Raw genomic sequence first — 19,895 nt, forward strand, 5'->3', positions numbered from 1 at the left:
ATTCACAAACTTCCAGATTATTAGGAGAAGATTCATTAATATTACTTACACTAAAACAGGTTTTCCTGATATCTTAGGGCTGTTTAAGACTTCTATCATGGCTTGCTTTGTTTCTTCCATTCTTGCAATGTCACTGGAGTCCACAACAAATATTACACCATAGGACTCAGCATAGTAGTTTCTCCAGATATTTCGAATTCGTTTTCCACCTCCTAAATCAAAGATAGTGACTTCAAACCGCCCCTGTTTAAGGTCAATCTTGGAAAATCCAACTGTTGGAGCCACATCTTCGGGAGACTCTGTCGGAGTTCAAAGACAGACATTATTGAAAAGCATCTTAAGTTATTTAAAGAGGGGTTTATTTTGTGATTTGTGTTGCAAGACTCATAGCTGAAAAATACAGAGCAGACACCATATTGACACCATACTGCTAACCACGTATTTTTTATGTCAGGATTTTCCCTCTCCTGAGGTAATTTCAAATTAATACACTCATCTCTCAGCTACTTCACCTTAACGCAGACAGCAGCACCAGGGGACGGAGATAATAAGAGCAAAAAATGCAATTTATCATATTTAACACCACAGTTAAATTGCAGTGGTGTTCAGCATACTGCACTTTTCACTTTCCCCCTCACCACCAATGCTCCCATCTGAATTTTCTGGTTTTAAGTTTGCCATCTATAGCTTTAATACTTCTGCTTGCTGTCTCCCTTCCCAGATGTCAAAAAAACCAAAACCAAAATCTATAGTCATCTCGCACCACTAAGCTGTCTCCGCAGGTGTTACTCAACTGGATCTCTGCAACAGTTGTATGGAGCTTTGTAGCACAAGACAGAGGAAACACATGTAAAATTCAACTTGTTGAGAGGAAGAAATGAAGGCATAGTAAGAAACACTAAGCTCTGAAGAGGAGCACAGAAGCTAATCACCGCCAGCCTTCTGCTACCATATTCCTTTTTGAGAGAATCCTTCACCCAAAGCCAAGATGGGCATTCAGAACAGATTTCTTGGCCAGAACAGTTAAGCTAAGACTTCAGTAAAGAAGCATCCAGGACCTCCATTTATGAAAAACCACAGCTTCAAACCACAGCAGATTTTATTTTGAAGAGTGCTCTGCACTGTGAACCGTAAGTATGTGCTCTTACAAGACAGAAACACGTCAACAGGAGTGTTGGTTAAGGGCAAAAATTATTGATGGTGCTGAATGTAAAGGGATATTGCTGAAAAATCTCCTCCTATTGTATAGTGAGGTTTCCAATAACAGTCATCATGTAACACCAGGGTCTGCCATACTTGCTGCAGCTCTGTTTGGCAGGTATGACTTTGGTGATGTTGATCTGCCTAGGTTTAAGAGTCCTAAGAATTTAAATATACTTGGTTTCTGCAAAACCTCAGCCATTTTAACTGCAGTCTTCTCCTATAGGCTGTTTGGTGCACAGCCAGACATACTGGGTTTATCAATCCTAAAGTCAAACTGAAGGTTTTAATCTCTGCGGATCCTGTTAAAGAAAAAAAATGGTAACTGCTTACTAAGTTAAGCAATACTCAAGCCCTGGGAAACAGTCACAGAAGTCAGAACGACCTTCTCTCTGTAGTTTCCCTGTAGAAATACACTACACAGAGAGAGTGATTGCCCATTGGAATGTGCTGCCCCAGGAAGTGGTGGAGTCACCATCACTGGAGGTGTTCAGGAGGAGACTTGAGAGGGTGCTTGGTTGCATGGTTTAGTTGATTAGGTGGTGTTGGATGATAGGTTGGACTCAATGATCTTGAAGGTCTCTTCCAACCTGGTCTGGTCTATTCTATTCTATTCTATCTTTATCCCATTTTTTTACAAAAAAGTGGAATATAGCTAATAATGCCATTAAAGTTGATTTTGATACAGAGCAGATGGCCAAATAATGAAACACATTTTCAGTGCAAAGATTCAGGAATATAAATGAGAGAACATTCATAACTTTATTCACACTTTAGCAAGTCTGTGAATTTACATAACATGGATAAACAGAAAGTCAAGGTGGAGTCTCCAAGTCTGTCAGATAACTACCAAGTGCACTCTTGTTATTACACAAGATTAAAGTTATTTAGAAAGGAATCTCACAAGAGGAAAATTAAAAAAACACTACAGACTTTTTGCTTTCATAAGCACAAATTTTATCTCAAATTATATCCTGCTTGAATGTGCCACTGGATGGTGCAAAGTACCCTCCAAAATTGAGTGGTTTGTTACTGAATTAAGTGTATAGAAAATTGGCAGCATTTTTTCTGGTGATAAATAATATATGTATTACTAGAACCATCCTTCATCTTATATATATACACACGCAGTTTCTCCTTTTGAACCTTTTCATCATCACATGTTCTTACAATACTGATTTTTGTATAAAGTTTTTATCCTACACTGACCTTCACTTGAAGCAGCTGATGTAAACAGATGGCTTGCTTGTAGTTACCCTGTTACTTCCTATTGGAACTACTGAAAAACCCTTATTCTAGTCCAAAAATAGGTTATGATGCTCAGAAGAGACTTTGTTGCAATGTAGCATTTTGCACAGTTAACAATTCTGTAGCCAATTCTAGACACACAAACACCAAGGCACTTTGAACATTTGGACTTGGTGTTTCCCATCTAAGATAATTAAATGCCTTGACAGACTATTTCCTCCGTGGACTAAGGCCTCTAATACTACAGGGTGCAATGCCTTGAGAAGCAGTTCTTTATATACTATCTACCTTGCCTCTACACAATACCGTTACACTTGAAAAAAGATGTAAGAGCATGGTAGCAACCTCATTGAATTACCACTGACTTGTTCTATGTTAGCTCAACACAATGTTGAGCACAGTGGCAAATAAGCAAACGCAGAGTTTGCTCTGCTACTTCTCTGAGCATAAAGTACATGACTGGGAGCACCTACTTTAAGTTATCTTAAAATTACTTGCTTGATGTTAAAAATCAGGATCTTTATGTTTCAGAGATAAGGTCTCCTTATCTTTCTCATCTGCAGCTCTTCACAGAACAGGACCTGTGGAATGCTCACTTTGGCAAACCACTTTTGTACTACTTTTCAATGCAAAACTACCACAATTTTCCTTCAGCCATATGAGTGAGAAAGGTAAACTAAGAGATGAAGCAATACTTTTTAGATTAAAATTACGGAAAATTAGTAATTGTACTCTTTCTTTTAATTAGATTATAAACAAATTAATTGCTTACCTCCTTGAATTCCTCGGACTGTAGCAGTTTTACCAGCATTATCAAGACCCACCATTATTAGTGTCACCTTCCTCCATAGGAAAACAAAACAAAACAAAACCAACAAAAATATTTCAAATCCTTTTTTACCTCTAGACAGACATCACTTATTTTGTAACTTTTTAATATGGCACAGCAACATAAATAGTAGAAAGAACATGTATCAAAACACCAAGCAGCAGGCAGTGTTATGACTGTGTAGCTGATGCTCAATAGGTCAAACTATCTGCCAGAACGGAGTATGAAATGAGAAGACTAATATTGTGCTCTATGTTTCATATGAGACAATAATTTTGCTTTCAACTTGTATTTGCCTGCTGAAATAAAAGGTATGTGCTTCTTTGGTGTGGTCAGGGTCTCCTGGAGGGTAGAGAGGCTCTGCAGAGGGACCTCGACAGGCTGGGCAGATGGGCAGAGTCCAACGGCATGAGATTTAACACATCCAAGTGCCGGGTTCTGAACATTGGCCACAGCAACCCCATGCAGAGCTACAGGCTGGGGTCAGAGTGGCTGGAGAGCAGTCAGGCTGAGAGGGACCTGGGGGTGCTGGTCGACGGTAGACTGAACATGAGCCTGCAGTGTGCCCAGGCAGCTAAGAGGGCCAATGGCATCCTGGCCTGCATCAGGAACAGTGTGGCCAGCAGGAGCAGGGAGGTCATTCTGCCCCTGTACACTGCACTGGTTAGGCCGCACCTCGAGTACTGTGTCCAGTTCTGGGCCCCTCAGTTTAGGAAGGATGTTGACTTGCTGGAACGAGTCCAGAGAAGAGCAACAAAGTTGGTGAGGGGTTTGGAACATAAGCCCTATGAGGAGAGGCTGAGGGAGCTGGGGTTGCTTAGCCTGGAGAAGAGGAGACTGAGGGGTGACCTTATTACTCTCTACAACTACCTGAAGGGAGGTTGTAGACAGACGGATGTTGGTCTCTTCTCCCAGGCAAGCAGTACCAGAACAAGAGGACACAGTCTCAGGCTGCGCCAGGGGAGATACAGGCTGGATGTTAGAAAAAAGTTCTATACAGAAAGAGTGATTGCACATTGGAATGGGCTGCCTGGGGAGGTGGTGGAGTCACCATCACTGGAGGTTTTTAGGAGAAGACTTGACGGGGTACTTGGTGCCGTGGGTTAGTTGCTTGGGCGGAGTTGGATTGGTTGATGGGTTGGACGCGATGATCTTGAAGGTCTCTTCCAACCTGGTTTATTCTATGTATTCTATGTATGTATTCCAACAATTTCTGTGATTTCATTTCCTTTCCTCTGTATTTTTACTGACTCTCTGCCTCAAAGTTGTGTCTATATTAGAAATTTTTTTCTATCTCAACCAGTACATCTGAACAACACTATACAGTATATCCAGTCCTGGCTCACTGGAGAGGTCCCAGATGACTGGAAACTGGCCAGTGTGGTCCCCATCCACAAGAATTGTCGGATGGAGGAACCTGGAAATTCCAGGCCAGTCAGCCTGACCTCAGTGCCAGGGAAACTGATGGAGCAGATTATCCTGGCAGCAATAACTGCGCACCTGAAGGATGGCCAAGGGCTCAGGCCCAGCCAACATGGATTTAGGAAGGGCAGGTCCTGCCTCTCCAACCTCATCTCCTTCTATGATCAGGTGACCCGTCTGGTGGACATGGGGAGGCCTGTGGATGTGGTCTACATGGACTTCAGCAAGGTCTTTGACACTGTCCCCCACAGTAAACTGCTGTCTAAGCTGTCAGCTTGTGGTTTGGACAGCAACACTCTGTGCTGGGTTAGGAATTGGCTGGAGGCTGAGCCCAGAGAGTGGTGGTGAATGGTGCCACATCCAGCTGGCGGCCAGGCACCAGTGGTGTCCCCCAGGGATCAGTGCTGGGCCCCATCCCCTTTAATATCTTCATTGATGATCTGGAGGAGGGGATTGAGTCACTCATCAGCAAATTTGCTCCAGTTAGCAGCAGATGTTGGTCAGTTAGAGGGTAGAAAGGCTCTGCAGAGGGACCTCGACCGACTAGACAGATGGGCAGAGGCCAATGGCATGGCATTTAACAAGTCCAAGTGCCAGGTGCTGCACTTTGGCCACAGCAACCCCATGCAGAGCTACAGGCTGGGGTCGGAGTGGCTGGAGAGCTGCCAAACAGAGAGGGACCTGGAGGTGCTGATTGACACCCGCCTAAACATGAGCCAGCAGTGTGCCCAGGTGGCCAAGATTGCCAATGGCATCCTGGCCTGCATTAGGAATAGTGTGGCCAGCAGGAGCAGGGAGGTCATTGTGCCCCTGTACTCTGCATTGGTTAGGCCACACCTTGAGTCCTGTGTCCAGTTCTGGGCTCCTCAGTTTAGGAAGGAAGGACATTGAGACACTTGAACGTGTCCAGAGAAGGGCAACAAGGCTGGGGAGAGGCCTTGAGCACAGCCCTATAAGGAGAGGCTGAGGGAACTGGGATTGTTTAGCCTGGAGCAGAGGAGGCTCAGGGGTGACCTCATTGCTCTCTACAACTACCTGAAAGGTGGTTGTAGCCAGGAAGGGGTTGGTCTCTTCTCCCAGGCAACCAGCACCAGAACAAGGGGACACAGTCTCAAGCTGTGCCAGGGGAGGTTTAGACTCGAGGTGAAGAGAAAGTTCTTCACTGAGAGAGTCATTTGTCATTGGAATGGGCTGCCCAGGGAGGTGGTGGAGTCACCGTCCCTGGAGGTGTTCAAGGGGAGATTGGACGTGGCCCTTGGTGCCATGGTCTAGTCATGAGGTCTGTCAAAACAGGTTGGACTCGATGATCCTTGGGGTCTCTTCCAATCTCAGTTATACTGTGATACTGTGATACTGTCTCTTCCAACCTTGGTGATACTGTGATAAAACACTTGTGTCAGATGCTGTAAATCAGCAACACCGATACTCATCACGCCTTTGTTTCAAGCAGGAGCAAACTGGGCTGCAAACGTACAAACCAGTGGTATGTACAATATATTAACAAAGGGTACATGGGTTAGAATTTATACAAGGAAAGATTTTAAGTAGAACAGTAAGTAAAAGCTTATCTATGTGTGCACTTCAATTGTTTCTCCTACTCACAATGACTCAGGAGTGAAAGGAATTTTTTCAGTTGTATGCTCCTTTAGGTGAAGGGATACTAAAACAGTTACCTCCAGCCTTAAAACTATAATAGCTTCATTGTATGTTAAGTATAATTTATGCAAATTCTTTCAGAAGGCCCAAAAACCTCTGAGGAAAAAAACCACCATCAAACAGAAAGACCATTGCAATAGATCTCTTTGATCAGCTGCACATTCAGTTGCATTGAAGAGCAAGATTCTCCTACAAGTGTGAAGTACAAAAAACGTGTGAGGTACCCTTTATTTCCTTTCCCCATAGTTTGAAGCAAACTATGCACTGCCTGTGCATCTCTATGAATTGGAGGGAAAAGGATGAAGGATGCAAAGTAGATGTGACAGAAACAAATGAGAATAGTGGAATTACATAGGTGAGAATGGCTACTCACAAAATGCAGTATTAAGGTGCTCAGACAACAGTAAGACAACTGAGGTTATGGTCTACTCTTCACAACAAAGTGTCTTAATACATTACACTTTGGAATCTCAAAATGCAAAAACTAGCTCAATAAGCCAAACATCAAATCAAATTTACATAAACATTCTAGCATCACCCTATAATGTTCAACTTGAGGAAGGACAGCATTTTGAACTTTGTACTTTCCTAAAGTCAGGAAAAAAATACCTGATTTAGAGACAACAAACACTTCCTTTTTAAGTTCAGAAGACATATTGATTCTCTCTTGGAGAAAAAAATTAAGGATTTTGTCTTGAAATCAAAAGTTATGCAATAATCTTATATAGCAAAGAGAAACTCTTAAGAAAATGAAATACAGTTTATGAAGGGCAGCACAGAAATGTAAAATGTTTCCATATATTTACCTAACAGGTTCCTGCCATCGTTTTAACCAGCTGCAGCAATTGGCCATTAGACTGAACATTCCTCTTCACTAGCCATTCAGAGCCACAAAAGCTAGAGAAACAACGTGGGCAGGCCAGAACAACCCTGGAAGGAAGATTGCAGAGGATCAGATGTCAACAAACAAACAAACAACCCCAAAACAAACACACCACAAAGCAAAAATAAAAAGGAAATGCACAGTTAGCCCCTACATCTATCTAAGGCAAGCCACATCCCCAGCAGTCTGTCTATTCAGTGTACGTCATACTTGGTAAGCCCTATCACAGTTGCATTGTGTCTTTCACTTTCCCATCCTCCCCACTTCATCTCCCCTATTTTACATTATCTGGGCTGCAACAGCACAGTATTTATAAATTATATTAATGCAAGACCACAGAAGGAAATCTGCCAGTTAGAGCAGTAAGACACATCAAGCTATGAAATTCCAGTGCTTGCTTCACTAATACATCTCACAGCTCTGCTGACAGAAAATAAGGAACAATTTCAAGTATGTAAGAACATAACAAGGTAAGACATAACAAGCAAAGAATGTTCTACCTGCTAAATATATTAACTTTTTTTTTTCTCCACAAATAGAGCCCATAAGAAGGAAACTTTGAGGAACTGGGAACATAATACCGAGTAACTGTCACTAATTTGTGCTCTTCAAGCCAGAAAAGGAAATGGAGAACAAACTATGACTGGAATAACATTGGCACATTTATTTCTTTATATGTACACTTAGATATGAAACAGTAAAGTTTACACAAACCACACAAATGTACAAAGATGGAAAAGCTTTAAAATTCCCTTAGTTATTCAGCTATAAGAATCCTATTATGACCAGCAGCAGCTGTTCAGGTAAAGGCCTTTCACCAGCAAGCGTGTGGCGATTTTACTTCACGAGTGCAAATTCATAACCTGCCCAGAAGGATGACGTGATGATGTACAGAGCCTGGCTCTTCTTTTTCTGACAGCAGTCTGTATGCCATGCTTGCTATTCTACTTTTGGCTAAACTGCTGCTGCTAACAGTGCTTGCACAGCATCAAGGCACTGAGGGCTCCTTCCCACTCCGACCTGCTCCTGTATTATTGCAAAGGACAGTAGGCTAGGATAAGCAAGAGGCTGGGAGGGCACACAACCAAGGCAGCCCACCCCAACTGATGGGATCTCAGGGAAAACAGGAGGAAGATGGAGAGTTCATGGTTACTGCATTTGTCTTTGCTAGCAACTATTAAGCATGCTGAAGCCCTGCTTTACAGAAAGTGGCTGAATATCTGCACACTGATGGGAAGTAGTCACTAGCTCCTCTTTCTACTCCACTCAAGCATGAAGCCTTTTCTTTCCCTGCCAAACTGCCCTCATGTCTTCTCATCTTCCATCATCACCCTATCCCATGTAAGGGGGAAATGAGTACCTCACTAGGTGAGTGTTTAGCTATCAGGCAGGACTAACCCACCACAGCCCTTCTCAGTGCCAACATGGGGCTAATGACAGTAACAGCTTTGATCTGAGCACATTATAGTTGTTAATTGGCATGCTCCTGTGCTGGTCACTGAGCTTGCTTACATTACTGTGTATTAGAGTCCACTGCTTGTGGAAAAGGCTGTTTAGATTGCCCCTCCCCTGAAAAAGCAAAGCCATTTGTGGGACTATGTTTGCTCAAGTGGATTTGGTAGGTACTGTGGAAAGATGGTGAAATCCAGTGTGTATCTGAAGAAGATTTAAACTTGGGGGAAAATAACCATTGATTTGAGTTGTACGTCACAGGAACCGTACAGCAAGAATGACAAAGTAAAGGAGGATGTGCCTTCTGAGGAACTAGGCTGTGACTCAACCCAAGTGAGTCTTGGCACCCAGTAGTCCAACATGCCACCTTCCCAGCCTGGGGTGACCACTTCCAGAGATGGAGACAAAGTCATCAACGGTTCTTATTTGAAGAAGAGGCTTGGCCAGCCTTGGGAATAATACCCATGCATAAATCATGAAACGTGGTTAATGACATACCAATCTCTTCTCCAGAGATTATCACAACCATTGCAGAAGGAGTGTGTACTACCACCTCAGCTCACAGGCATGTATCATCTTGATCCATTGTTACCAGCAGCTTAAGTTTTAACCCAACTGGATTCATATGAGAAGAGCTGAGATGTATGCAGATATTCCCTACTGCTAACTTGCCTCCACAAGCAGATTAACAAAGAACAGTGACAGTCTGAATGACCATGGCAAATTTCCTAAAGCTTTTTTCTCAAATTTATTTTCAAAAATAAATTACTTTCACATTTTAATTTACAACTAACCTCAGACTATAATGATTTCAAGTTATACAGAAAATTGAACTTTCCAAAATTGTCATCTTCCCAATCTAGACCAATAAAAGTGGAAAAAAGACAAAAAAGGGGAAATATCCCTAACAAACATATTTTGTCCCAAATAAACTATGGTGGTCTGGCTAATTTATACAGGTTATATCTAAGAACGCCTCCTGATATTACAAAGCTGCTGCATTCAGAGATGCTTTTGTGTGGATCTGCCATCATTCAGTGCCAGAAACAGGTCAGATTTCTCCCACAGCAGAAGCAACCGATACAAGACCACATGAGCATAGCTTTTCCACAGAAGAGGTTAGTGTATGAAGTACAAAGAAGTTCCTAAAAATGAAAGCGAAATGATTAAAACTATTACAAGCACTAAACTTGAGCTACAAAAAATAATCTAAAAACTCCACATGCAGTGGAGTATGGCACATTCCCCAACCCACGAGCAAGTACCAAAAAAGCAAACCTTAAGAATATAGCTACTGAAGACTTTCAGCTAGTTCTGCAAAATATAACAGCTCAATGCACAATGCACTGGCCATAACATTTTCAGTGTCTCAGCATCATCACGGAACAATTCCCATCCCGGATTATAGATTGTCAAGCTTTATCAATTGTCAGGAAAGTGTTCTAAAGTACAGACAAGGCCCATAGCATTAAAATGAGATTCACAAAGAAAACCTGTTAAAGAGTGAAGACAACTATGTCATATCAAAGGCATCTTGTTTAAATACAAAACCATAAGGGGGGTTGGGCAGGAGGTGACAAATAAGAATGTATTTCCCAAACGTGCTACTATAGGAGGAATAGCCATTCAGTACCACTAAGAAAATAATGGTAGAGAGACTAATCACACTGTGTAGTTTTGGAAACATTATGTTATATTTGGAGTGTGATGCTATTTTGATCTCTGAAATATGTATGGAACATGTAGTATGTTGCATTAACAGCATTCAGAAGTTGTTCCAGATACTGCATCTGTCATCTTGAACTCTTTATGCTTCTTGAGGTGATGCAAAACCAACATGCTCTTAAAACAGTATACCATGCAGGTAGCAGGTCCAAGGACTAAGAATTTCAAAAGATCCCACTTCTACACAAAAGCAAAAATGTACTACAAAGAAAAAGAGGCTGGGAGGGCACACAACCAAGGCAGCCCACCCCAACTGATGGGATCTCAGGGAAAACAGGAGGAAGATGGAGAGTACCACATTAACACTCCAAGAGCTACTGAGCAGCGCCTATATGATACAAAGTACTGGGCATTTGCAAATTCAACATCCAAAATTATCTGATAAGTTTGTATCCTTCCATATAACAGTACAATACAAGCACCTTTTACCCATTTCACTCTCAACTCTACATTAAGCTTCTGCTATGATAGAGAACTTTTTCAGTCATATCAAGCTTTCACTTTATCTAAAACATAACTAAACAAATCATTTAAAGCTCACCCTCCTCACAAAGTTTAACTTCCTACTGTGATGTTTTTTGTCTGACTTGTCTGAATTTTAAGAACACACTATATTGTGTTAGATTATGAACAGCAATGAACAGTGATTGAGCAGTGAAGGCAGCATATTCTACAAAAATCTGAACATCACCGTCCCTGCCAAAATTGCAGTGTGCTTAACAGGTGCAGTTCAAGTGAGAACTGTAGCATCCTGAAAGAGTGAAGTGGTTCTACGACCACTGGTTGTTCTGTAAAGAAGTTACTAGAAAACTAGCAGTTCAAGTGAATTCCTGCATTTTCCACTCACATTCCTACCCTCCTTACATTTAAAAAAAAAGAAGCAGCCCTAAAATCCAAACTTTGGTTCCTTTGTACTCTGTACACGTCCACTGTAAGGGTACATTCTATGTTTTATAAACCAAACATTTCAGAGAAAAATCTATGCTCGGTTGCTCAAAGACTTAGACGCAGACTTGCCACACACAATCTGCGTGTCAGACACATACCAACACGTTTTATTTATATGGCGAGACCGGAGGCGGGCTGCAAGAAGCTGGGCCCGAGACTGGCGGAGCGACCTTCCACCGCAGCGACCAGAAGACACCTTGCCGTACCACGGAGCACGACAGCTTCAGGTCTGATCCGAGCTGCCAGACTCTCCTCTCTCCTCTACCGCGGCACCACCGGCACCCCGCCGCACATGGCGCTTCTGGTAAATCAGGCACGGGCAGGGCAGGGCAGAGCCGGGCCGGACCGGGACAAATCGTACAACTGCCTCACACCAGCAACTGCGCGGCCCCTGTCCCCGCCCTTACCGGTCGCTCCGCAGTGGCGCGAGGCGATGAGGCCACGCAGTCTGTGCGCTAACGGGCCCTCGTTGCCCGCCCGCGCCCTAGGGTGTTTCGCACCGCACTGCCCGTCCCCGCCGCGGCGGAGGCCAGCGGGACTAGCGTTGCCCCGGGCAACAGGAGGCCGCGACCACAGGCGGGGAGCAGAAGGAGGCGGCAACGCCCGAAACGGCAGTTCGTGAGTCACGTGCCCCGCACTCGGCTAACGTGAAGCCGTTCATTGGCCGAAACCCAGACCTCCGAGGCTGTGGGGACGCGCAGGCGGGCCAGTAACCCCTAGTTACCCCTAACGAAAAGCGGAAAGGGACAAAATTGTTAGCAGACACGGAGCGTGAGGACGCGCTACAAGCAGCGCTCGGAAGAAGCGCGAGAGGGCGGGCCCGGGGCCAGCCAATAGGAGAAGGCGCCACCCTTCGTGCTGGTGGAGGATCAACCAATTAGGTTTGAAAGAGCGAGGACAGAGCGCTGACCCCTGGTTCCCCTCCCCAAAAGTAAACGGCGGCTCGCGTGCCCCAGGGCGGTGATACCTGTGCGTGGTTTGTAGCGCTGCTGTGACGCCCGCCATGGTTTGCGCCCTCTCGCTCGCTGTACGCGGCGCGCGGGGACAATGTCCGCACACTCTCCCGTGCCCGGCTGCCGCAGCCACTGCGGCCCGTGGCTGGCCCTTGGCGCGGCCTGGCCCTGGGTCAGACGCGAACGGCTCGCGTCTGCGAGGCGCTGACCCCGGCGCCCTGCTGACGCTCCCGAAGGGCAACGCTGGCCGGACACGGCCCAGCCTCCACACCCCGTCTCTCTGCCCCTCCCTCCTGCCTTCAGAGGCTCGCCTGCCGCCGCCGACCCGGCCGCCACGCAGAAGAGCTGCCGCGCAGGGACGGTGCTGTGTCCAGTCTCGCCCGCCCCCCGGTAGCGATGAGGCCGTGGGGCAGACGGTACTTCCCGCTGCTGGCAGGCCTGGCAGTGGCCATCGCCCTTACGGAGGCCGCGACCTGTGAGTGAGGCAAGGCGCGGGGAGCGGGGTGGGGACAGGCGTGTAGGGCCGGGACGCGGCGATGGCCCTTGACGCTCATCGCGCTCCCAGCCGCACGCCCATTAGCGCTGCTGGCGCCTGGGGCCGGCTGCGAGTGGTCGTGCGGCAAGCTGCCTAAACCGGGCTGTTGTCCGTGGATCAGGGGAGTGGGTGCCGCAAGCGGCTGCTTTGGTACTGAGGTGCGGGGCGGTCCTCCCCGTGCGGACCGCTGTGTCGTGCCCTCCTTTCTTGCAAAGAAGCTACTGAACCACCGCGTTGGTGGAGTTCCTGGATCCTGACGGGTTTGGCTGTTTTCTCGAAGCCAGCGGTTACTGTTAGGACAGCAGAGTTGTAACCTGCGGCCTGTCGCGGTTCTGAAGCTGGTCGCGGCCGAAATACAGCTCTGCAGCTCAAGGGAAAGCATGCCTTTGCTTGCTGTCACAGACAAAAAGAAACCTAATGTTATGCTTATGTCTTTGATATAAAATTCTTTGAGCTTAGTAGTAAAATAAGACTGTATATTCAGAACAAACAGAATTACAGGTTCAAAGTAAGACTGTTTCTGACCTGTTTTCACTAATGATTAAACAGGTACAAGAAGAACCTAATGTTTACTATTCAGACTTCTGCTTAAATGCTAGGGATTCTAACCATGAAGGGAACAGTACAGAAGAATGAAAGTTCTTATTATAACGTTTTCTAACAAGTCCAAGAAATAGACCTTCTAAGAAATATTTAGTAATGCTCATTTCTGCTGTTTCCATCACATTTTCAGTTTGTTTTCTCTTCCCCACTGCATGCCTTGTCAGTTTTCTCTTTTATGAAATCCAAAGTTGTCCTACACATGCTAATTGTCTGTGGTCCATGTAGTCCATTTTCTGCTTCTGGCTCTGAATAGTGCCAGAGATTTCTGGAATGGGGAAAAAGGAAAGCAAGAAAGTTGCTTAACAGTGCAGCTTGTACCATTCAATAATCATAAAGGACAGTTGCCTTTCTGCTAGTCTTAGTGGGGCTTCATTTGGTCCAATATCTAGTGATGGATGTGTTTCAGATAAGAAGGAACAGGCAGACATTAGCAGTATATTGTCTTCATTTTGTTGGCTGCATAAAGCTTAATGTCACGAGCATTTTGGGAGACTAGCCACTGAAATTATGGAACTGATTGCAACATAATAGCTGTACAGGCAAGATGATGACATTTTTACAGTGGTAAAACATGTCCTTTTTATTCTGTTTATTTGGTGTGCTGAATTTATGGGTGAGAGTCCTAGGCAACAACTGCTTTCCAGAACTGGGGTGTGAGATAACCACCTCGAAACACTCGGGGCTTTTTTATAACCGTAAGGCTTATACTTGAATCTGCACTACAAAACAGCTATAAGGAGCCACTGAGTCTCATCCTCTCCCACTCCTTTTTTCACTTTCTTCTGAACAGGTACTTAGTAAATAAGTACTGCACAGTGTCTATACACCTGTTGAAATGATGAGGCTCTTGTATTCCATAAGGCTTCAGTGATACCAGATCAAACACAGAGTTTATTAATTGGTTGGGCAGGGTCAGAAGTGGGCTGAAGTTTCCAGTAGTCAAACTGGCAGCAGTATTAAGGATTTTAATTTATTTTTTTTAAACAAAGTTGCTGTTATTGTCTTTGTAAGGAAAAAACAATTGAATAAATACACTACCAATTCTGTGCATGGGAGCTGAAACATTTGCCCTGAAAAGAGGGAAATTGCATTGAATTATGTTTTATTTAAATTAAAACATCATAGGAAATCAACTTAGGATAAGGCTGAGCTACTGTGATGTGGAGGAAAAGACCTGTTTCCATTACCCCACTGAACAGAAAACATTTTGGTGTAATGTTCTCAAGAACATTGCACACACTTCAAATTTTCTTGTGCTTTATTTGATGAAAAACTGAATGAAAGTGATGTAGCTAAAGGTCAAACCAGGAGTGTTTAAAGTCAGCTGTGAATAAGTCTCATGTACACTGCAGAGCCTCTGCCCCAAAGCTATGTGAGCGTGCTTGCACTGGTGGAAGTATCCAATGTAAACAAACTCAGCAGGTGCTGTATGATTTTGCTATTTGGATGTTCCTTTTTTTGCCTCAGGACAGATGGACTTTCTGCATTCTTCTTTTTACTCTGCTTTAATGTAATCACGAACCCAGGTTAATTAAAATGACACTTCCAGCAACAGTTGGTAATTTTTTTTTCTGAGTATGTTTTCCAGTGTTGTTAGGGCTCAGAAGAGCTCTCATTCGGCCCTTCTTGCCCTTTCATCTTGCTGTGGTTTTTGCCAGTCTTCCAGCAGACAACATGTTAGTGGTAGCCTTGTGGACTGAGAGGAAAAGTCTAGGAGATCAACAGTTAGCAATTTCCAATTTATTGCTCCTCCTAATGGCTATATATATGAAGGATGTGTAACAACCAGAAAATCCAAATCCAGATCTGGAAATGCATTGTCAAGAGCCCCTGAGATGTACTTATAGCATACCATAAAAGTCTGTGAAAGTGTAAAACTGTAAAAGAGGAAAGCAGCCTTGAATCTTTTATTTCCTGCCAAGAAAGGCTGGAACTGAAGGCCCAAAAGTTAAGATCATACTTGTCTTTCTCCAAGGACCTTCCTTAAGAATCAGTCTTCAGACATTACAGTATTCTTTCCATTCTCTCATAAGGCCACCATCAAGATGTATATAAGAAGAAATGATTAGTCCAATACAAGACTGCTGCCTGCTCTTAACAGGTTTTTGGTAGGGAAAGGCACATAATCACAGAATGATAGAGGCTGGAAGGGACATCTGGGCTCATCTAGTCCAACCCATCTTGCTAAATTTTCCTGATCTTCACCTAGATCAGGTGACACAGAAATGCATCTAGATGGCTTTTGAAATTCTCCAGAGAAGGAGACTCTAGAACCTTTCTGGGTAGCATGTTCCAGTGCTCCAACACTCTCAAAGATATTTTCCCTTATGTTAAAGTGAAACTTCTGTGTCCTAATTTGTGCCTGTTGTCCCTTGTCCTGTCAATATTTCCACCCTTTAGATGTTTATAAACATTAGTAAGATCCCCTCTTCATGTTCTCCAGGCTAAAGATCCCCAGGTCTCTCAATGTCTTCTTGTAAGAGAGATGCTTCAGTGCCCTAACTACCTTTTTTGGCCCTCTGTTGGTCTATCTCCAGTAGGTCCCTATTTCTCTTGAACTGGGGGGCCCAGAACAGGACACAATACTCCAGATGTGGCCTCACTAGGGCAGGGTAGAGGGGCAGAAGCACCTCCTCAACCTGCTGGCCACACGCTTTGTAATGTACCCCAGGATACCATTGGCCTTCTTGACCACAAGGACACATTGATGGTTCATGGTCAACCACCAGGACTCCCAGGTCCTCCACTGCAGAGCTGCTTTCCAGCAAGTCACCCCCTAACCTGTACAGATGTGTGAAGTTATTCCTCCCCAGGTGGAGGACTTGACGCACTTGTTGACTTTCATGAGGTTCACCTCTGCCCAGCTCTCCAGCCTGTCCAGGTTTCACTGAATGGCAGTACAGCCTTCTGGTACGTCAGCTGCTCTTCCTAGTTTTGTATCATCAGCAGACTTGCTGAGGGTACAGTCTCCATTCATCCAGGTTACTGACAAGTATGTTGAACAAGACTGGACACAGTACTGATCCCCGGGAACTCCGCTAGCTACAGGCCTCCAACTAGACTGCACCACTAATCACAGCCCTTTGTGCTCTGTCATTCAGCCAGTTCTGAATCTACCTCACTGTCCACTCATCTAGCCCACACTTCCTAAGCTTACTTATGAGGATGTTATAGGAGACAGTGTCAGAAGTCTTGCTGAAGTCAAGGTAGACAACATCCACTGCTCTTCCCTTATCTACACAGCCAGTCATGTCATCATAGAAGGCTATCAGATTGATCAAGCATGATTTCCTGTTGGTGAATCCATGATGACCACTCCTGATAACCTTCCTTTCCTCCATATGCTTAGAGACAGCATCCAGAATGAGCTGTTCCATCACCTTTCCAGGGATGGAGGTGAGGTGGACTGGTCTGTAGTTTCCTGGGTCTTCCTTCCCGCCTAATGGAGTGACATTGGCTTTCCTGCATTCCTCAGTCACCTCTTCTGTTTTCCATGACCTTTCAGAAATGCTGGAATGTGGCTCACCAATATCCATAGCCAGTTCTCTCAGCACTTAAGTGTGCATCTCATCAGGGCCCATGGATTTGTAGGTGTCCAGCTTGTCAAGATGATCTGGTACTCCTTGACTATGGGAGAATCTATGTGTGCACTTTATGTAGGGGAAATCTAAGCTATTGCTTTACCAAAAAGATAGACTTACCTGAACGAAAGCAAACCGAGCCATTTAAAGTTACAACTTAACATCAAATACATTTAAGGTGCTATAACAGAAAAGTATCTTCAGGTCATTGATTATCCAAAGATGCAGCACTTCAGAGTGCTTCAGTTTCGTTAGTTACATGACACCTGAAAGCTATTCTCCCTTCAGGTTCTGGGTCTCTTTAGCTGTTCTTTCTAATAAGCCTTCTAAGTTTATTCTTCCCTCTTAGTACAGAGATATTGGAAGGCTGTTCTCTGATGATTGGCTGATGACATGTCTTTTAGAAGTGCCCTGGGTTTGAGGTATTACATGCAAGTGTCATGACCTTCACACCATTGTGCTAGCCTGAGAGATTAAATTGTGTGAAAGCTGATAAAAGAAGGGGCTGTCTAGTAAATGTATGTCGGCCATTCTCCTTAGCTCTATCAGCTGGACTTTTTCCCATTTCGCTCATCCATTTTTCTCTTAATCACAAGGTATGTTCAAAAACAAGGCAGTGTAATTCAAGTTGCTGTTCCTGTAGTGTTTTGTACTCTACAAGGAACATTGAAGCAAACAGATATCTTTCATTTTTAGTAAATTTTTTTTCAACTCACTTACTTGTTAATCATTTCTGTAAAATCCAGTAAAACTGCAATATCGATACATGTGAGAGTGAAGCAATGGCACATAGCATGATGGATCTGAAACACGAAAGCCAGGATTGGAGTTTTCTTGGCAAAATGTGAATGTGTTTGTAGATTGTCTGCCTTGAAATTTCTCAGCATATCATTCTCACCTTTAACTTTGTCTTTACAGCTTTCAGGTTTTGGTTTGGGTTTTCGTGCGATCACTTGGGTCTTTCTGTGTCAGATGGCTCCCCCACAGCTAGAAAGCAGAATCCCTAGGATTTCTTGCCCACATTTGCTGAAGTGATAGCAAACAGCAACCCCTGACTAAGCATTTCATTCCAGTGTTTGTATTAGATTCTCATATTTGTTCAGTGCTTAAACTTTTTAAAAGCTGTTTAAAAATAAATAACAACAGAGCTCTTTTGTTTCTACAAAGTTTTATCTCACCAGTATGCCTCTCAGTTCCTGGTGAGGAAACGTCGAGCAAATTCTTTTATGGAAGAAAGTAAGAAGGGAAATCTAGAAAGAGAGTGCATTGAAGAATTATGCAATAAAGAAGAAGCCAGGGAAATCTTTGAAAATAATCCTGAAACTGTAAGTATCCAATGAATATCTACAAGGTAGATAGTAGTTCTTTGCAGAGAGGAAGCTAGAAGTACATATAATACAAAGTTAAAAGAACCCCAACATGCAGACCAAGAATTGGTTCAAAATTGCTTTGTGTGTAGAACCTTCACAATTAATAATGAAGATTGTGTCAGCAAAGAGAATAGTAGAGTAGATATTAATTTCCAGTGGGGATCACCAGTTTCAGACCACAGTTGCCTGCAAGCATTCCATGTGGGGAAACACACTCGGCTTCAATTAAGATTTTACAGAGGATGCATGCATGGCAGTGCAGCCCTTTAAGCACAGATTAGACCTGTTACTGCAGGCTTTTTTTTCTTCTGGGTAGAACTCCTCAGTTCATTCTCACTGCACACTGTTTAGTATTAGCTCTATTTTATTCAGCTTTGTACTATAAAAGGTTCATTACAAAATATATATGTTAAAATGTATTGTTATGCAGACTGTGTGAGTTCCTTGGTTTGTCCTTTATAATATTGTATGTAGTTGGATATAATGATTGATACGTTTACATATTTTCAGTAATCAATAATCAGGTTTTTTTGACAATTTCTGTTTTAGTAACACTTTTCACTTTATGTGAAATTAATTGCATGTGAGATGTTCAACATATTCCAGGGGCTTTTGTTTATTTTAAGGTGTAAAGGGACAAGATCCATTTGAAAAGACAATTTTCAAAGTAATTTCAACACATAATTCATTTTCATTACCTTCAATTTGAAAGTGTCCAATTCAGTGCAGGATCTTAATCACTGAGTCTTTTGTGTACTAAATATTCTTCTGCCTTAGCCCAAATAATGGTGATATAGGAAAGTTGGTCTGTATTCTGTGAGTCAAAATGACTTTACTTCTTTTGTAGTTATATTACAAAGTATTACAATACATTTTACAGTGTATTCAGTGCTATGTTTTTCTGTAATTCTATCTATCTTATTTTTTTCTTACTCATTATTTTTGGTTTCTTTCTGCAGGAATATTTTTATCCCAAATATTTAAGTAAGTACAAAAAACATAAACAGTTCTGGTGTATAATTAATTAGTCTTCTTACTTGGTTAATACTGGTTCAGTTATCCTGCCCATAATGCTTGTATGAGCTCCATGCTGATTATAATGCATAGTAGATCCTAGGCAGCTCTGTGTGCTTCGATCCTAGCAGAGGCAGCTGGAAGATTGGTCTGCGATCAGCTGATTTTAATACACATGGACAAGTTTTCTAATTAGAGCTGTGAGAACTGACTCTTTGAAGATGCCATGCATAAGATGATGTAATTTCAGCTTACACAAGTGTTTGTATCATAAGCAGATTATGTGCATGTTTGCAATTGCAGGTTGCCTTGCTGCCCATCGAGCAGGGATTTTCAGGGTAACTGCAGTTACTCCAGATTCTCCAGCTGATCTAAGGGCTTGTGTCAACGGTAAGTGCTGCTGTTAAATACTTTACCTAATTCACTCAGATCTAAGAGCGCGTGTGTACATGGCTAGAAAGCAGTTCAAGTTGGCA

At 43.4% G+C, this 19,895-nt stretch overlaps 2 protein-coding genes across 2 annotated transcripts in view; one reads left to right on the plus strand and one right to left on the minus strand.

Moving 5' to 3' along the window:
* Positions 1 to 11,679, minus strand: part of ARL13B (ADP ribosylation factor like GTPase 13B) — a 51,875-nt gene extending 40,196 nt beyond the window's left edge. Inside the window, exons 1-4 of the mRNA XM_009897409.2 lie at positions 11,462 to 11,679; positions 7,162 to 7,285; positions 3,221 to 3,291; positions 50 to 299 (exon numbers count right to left, since the gene is read on the minus strand). Of these exons, the coding sequence (XP_009895711.2) occupies positions 50 to 299; positions 3,221 to 3,291; positions 7,162 to 7,220 (380 nt within the window). The 5' untranslated portion in view covers positions 7,221 to 7,285; positions 11,462 to 11,679. The remainder of the gene's footprint in view (positions 1 to 49; positions 300 to 3,220; positions 3,292 to 7,161; positions 7,286 to 11,461) is intronic.
* A 711-nt stretch (positions 11,680 to 12,390) lies between these two features.
* Positions 12,391 to 19,895, plus strand: part of PROS1 (protein S) — a 30,723-nt gene continuing 23,218 nt past the window's right edge. Inside the window, exons 1-4 of the mRNA XM_009897413.2 lie at positions 12,391 to 12,791; positions 18,203 to 18,360; positions 19,365 to 19,389; positions 19,723 to 19,809. Coding sequence (XP_009895715.2) covers positions 12,713 to 12,791; positions 18,203 to 18,360; positions 19,365 to 19,389; positions 19,723 to 19,809 — 349 coding nt within the window. The 5' untranslated portion in view covers positions 12,391 to 12,712. The remainder of the gene's footprint in view (positions 12,792 to 18,202; positions 18,361 to 19,364; positions 19,390 to 19,722; positions 19,810 to 19,895) is intronic.

Source organism: Dryobates pubescens, chromosome 12 (assembly GCF_014839835.1).
Source record: "Dryobates pubescens isolate bDryPub1 chromosome 12, bDryPub1.pri, whole genome shotgun sequence".
NCBI classification, from domain to species: Eukaryota; Metazoa; Chordata; class Aves; order Piciformes; family Picidae; genus Dryobates; species Dryobates pubescens.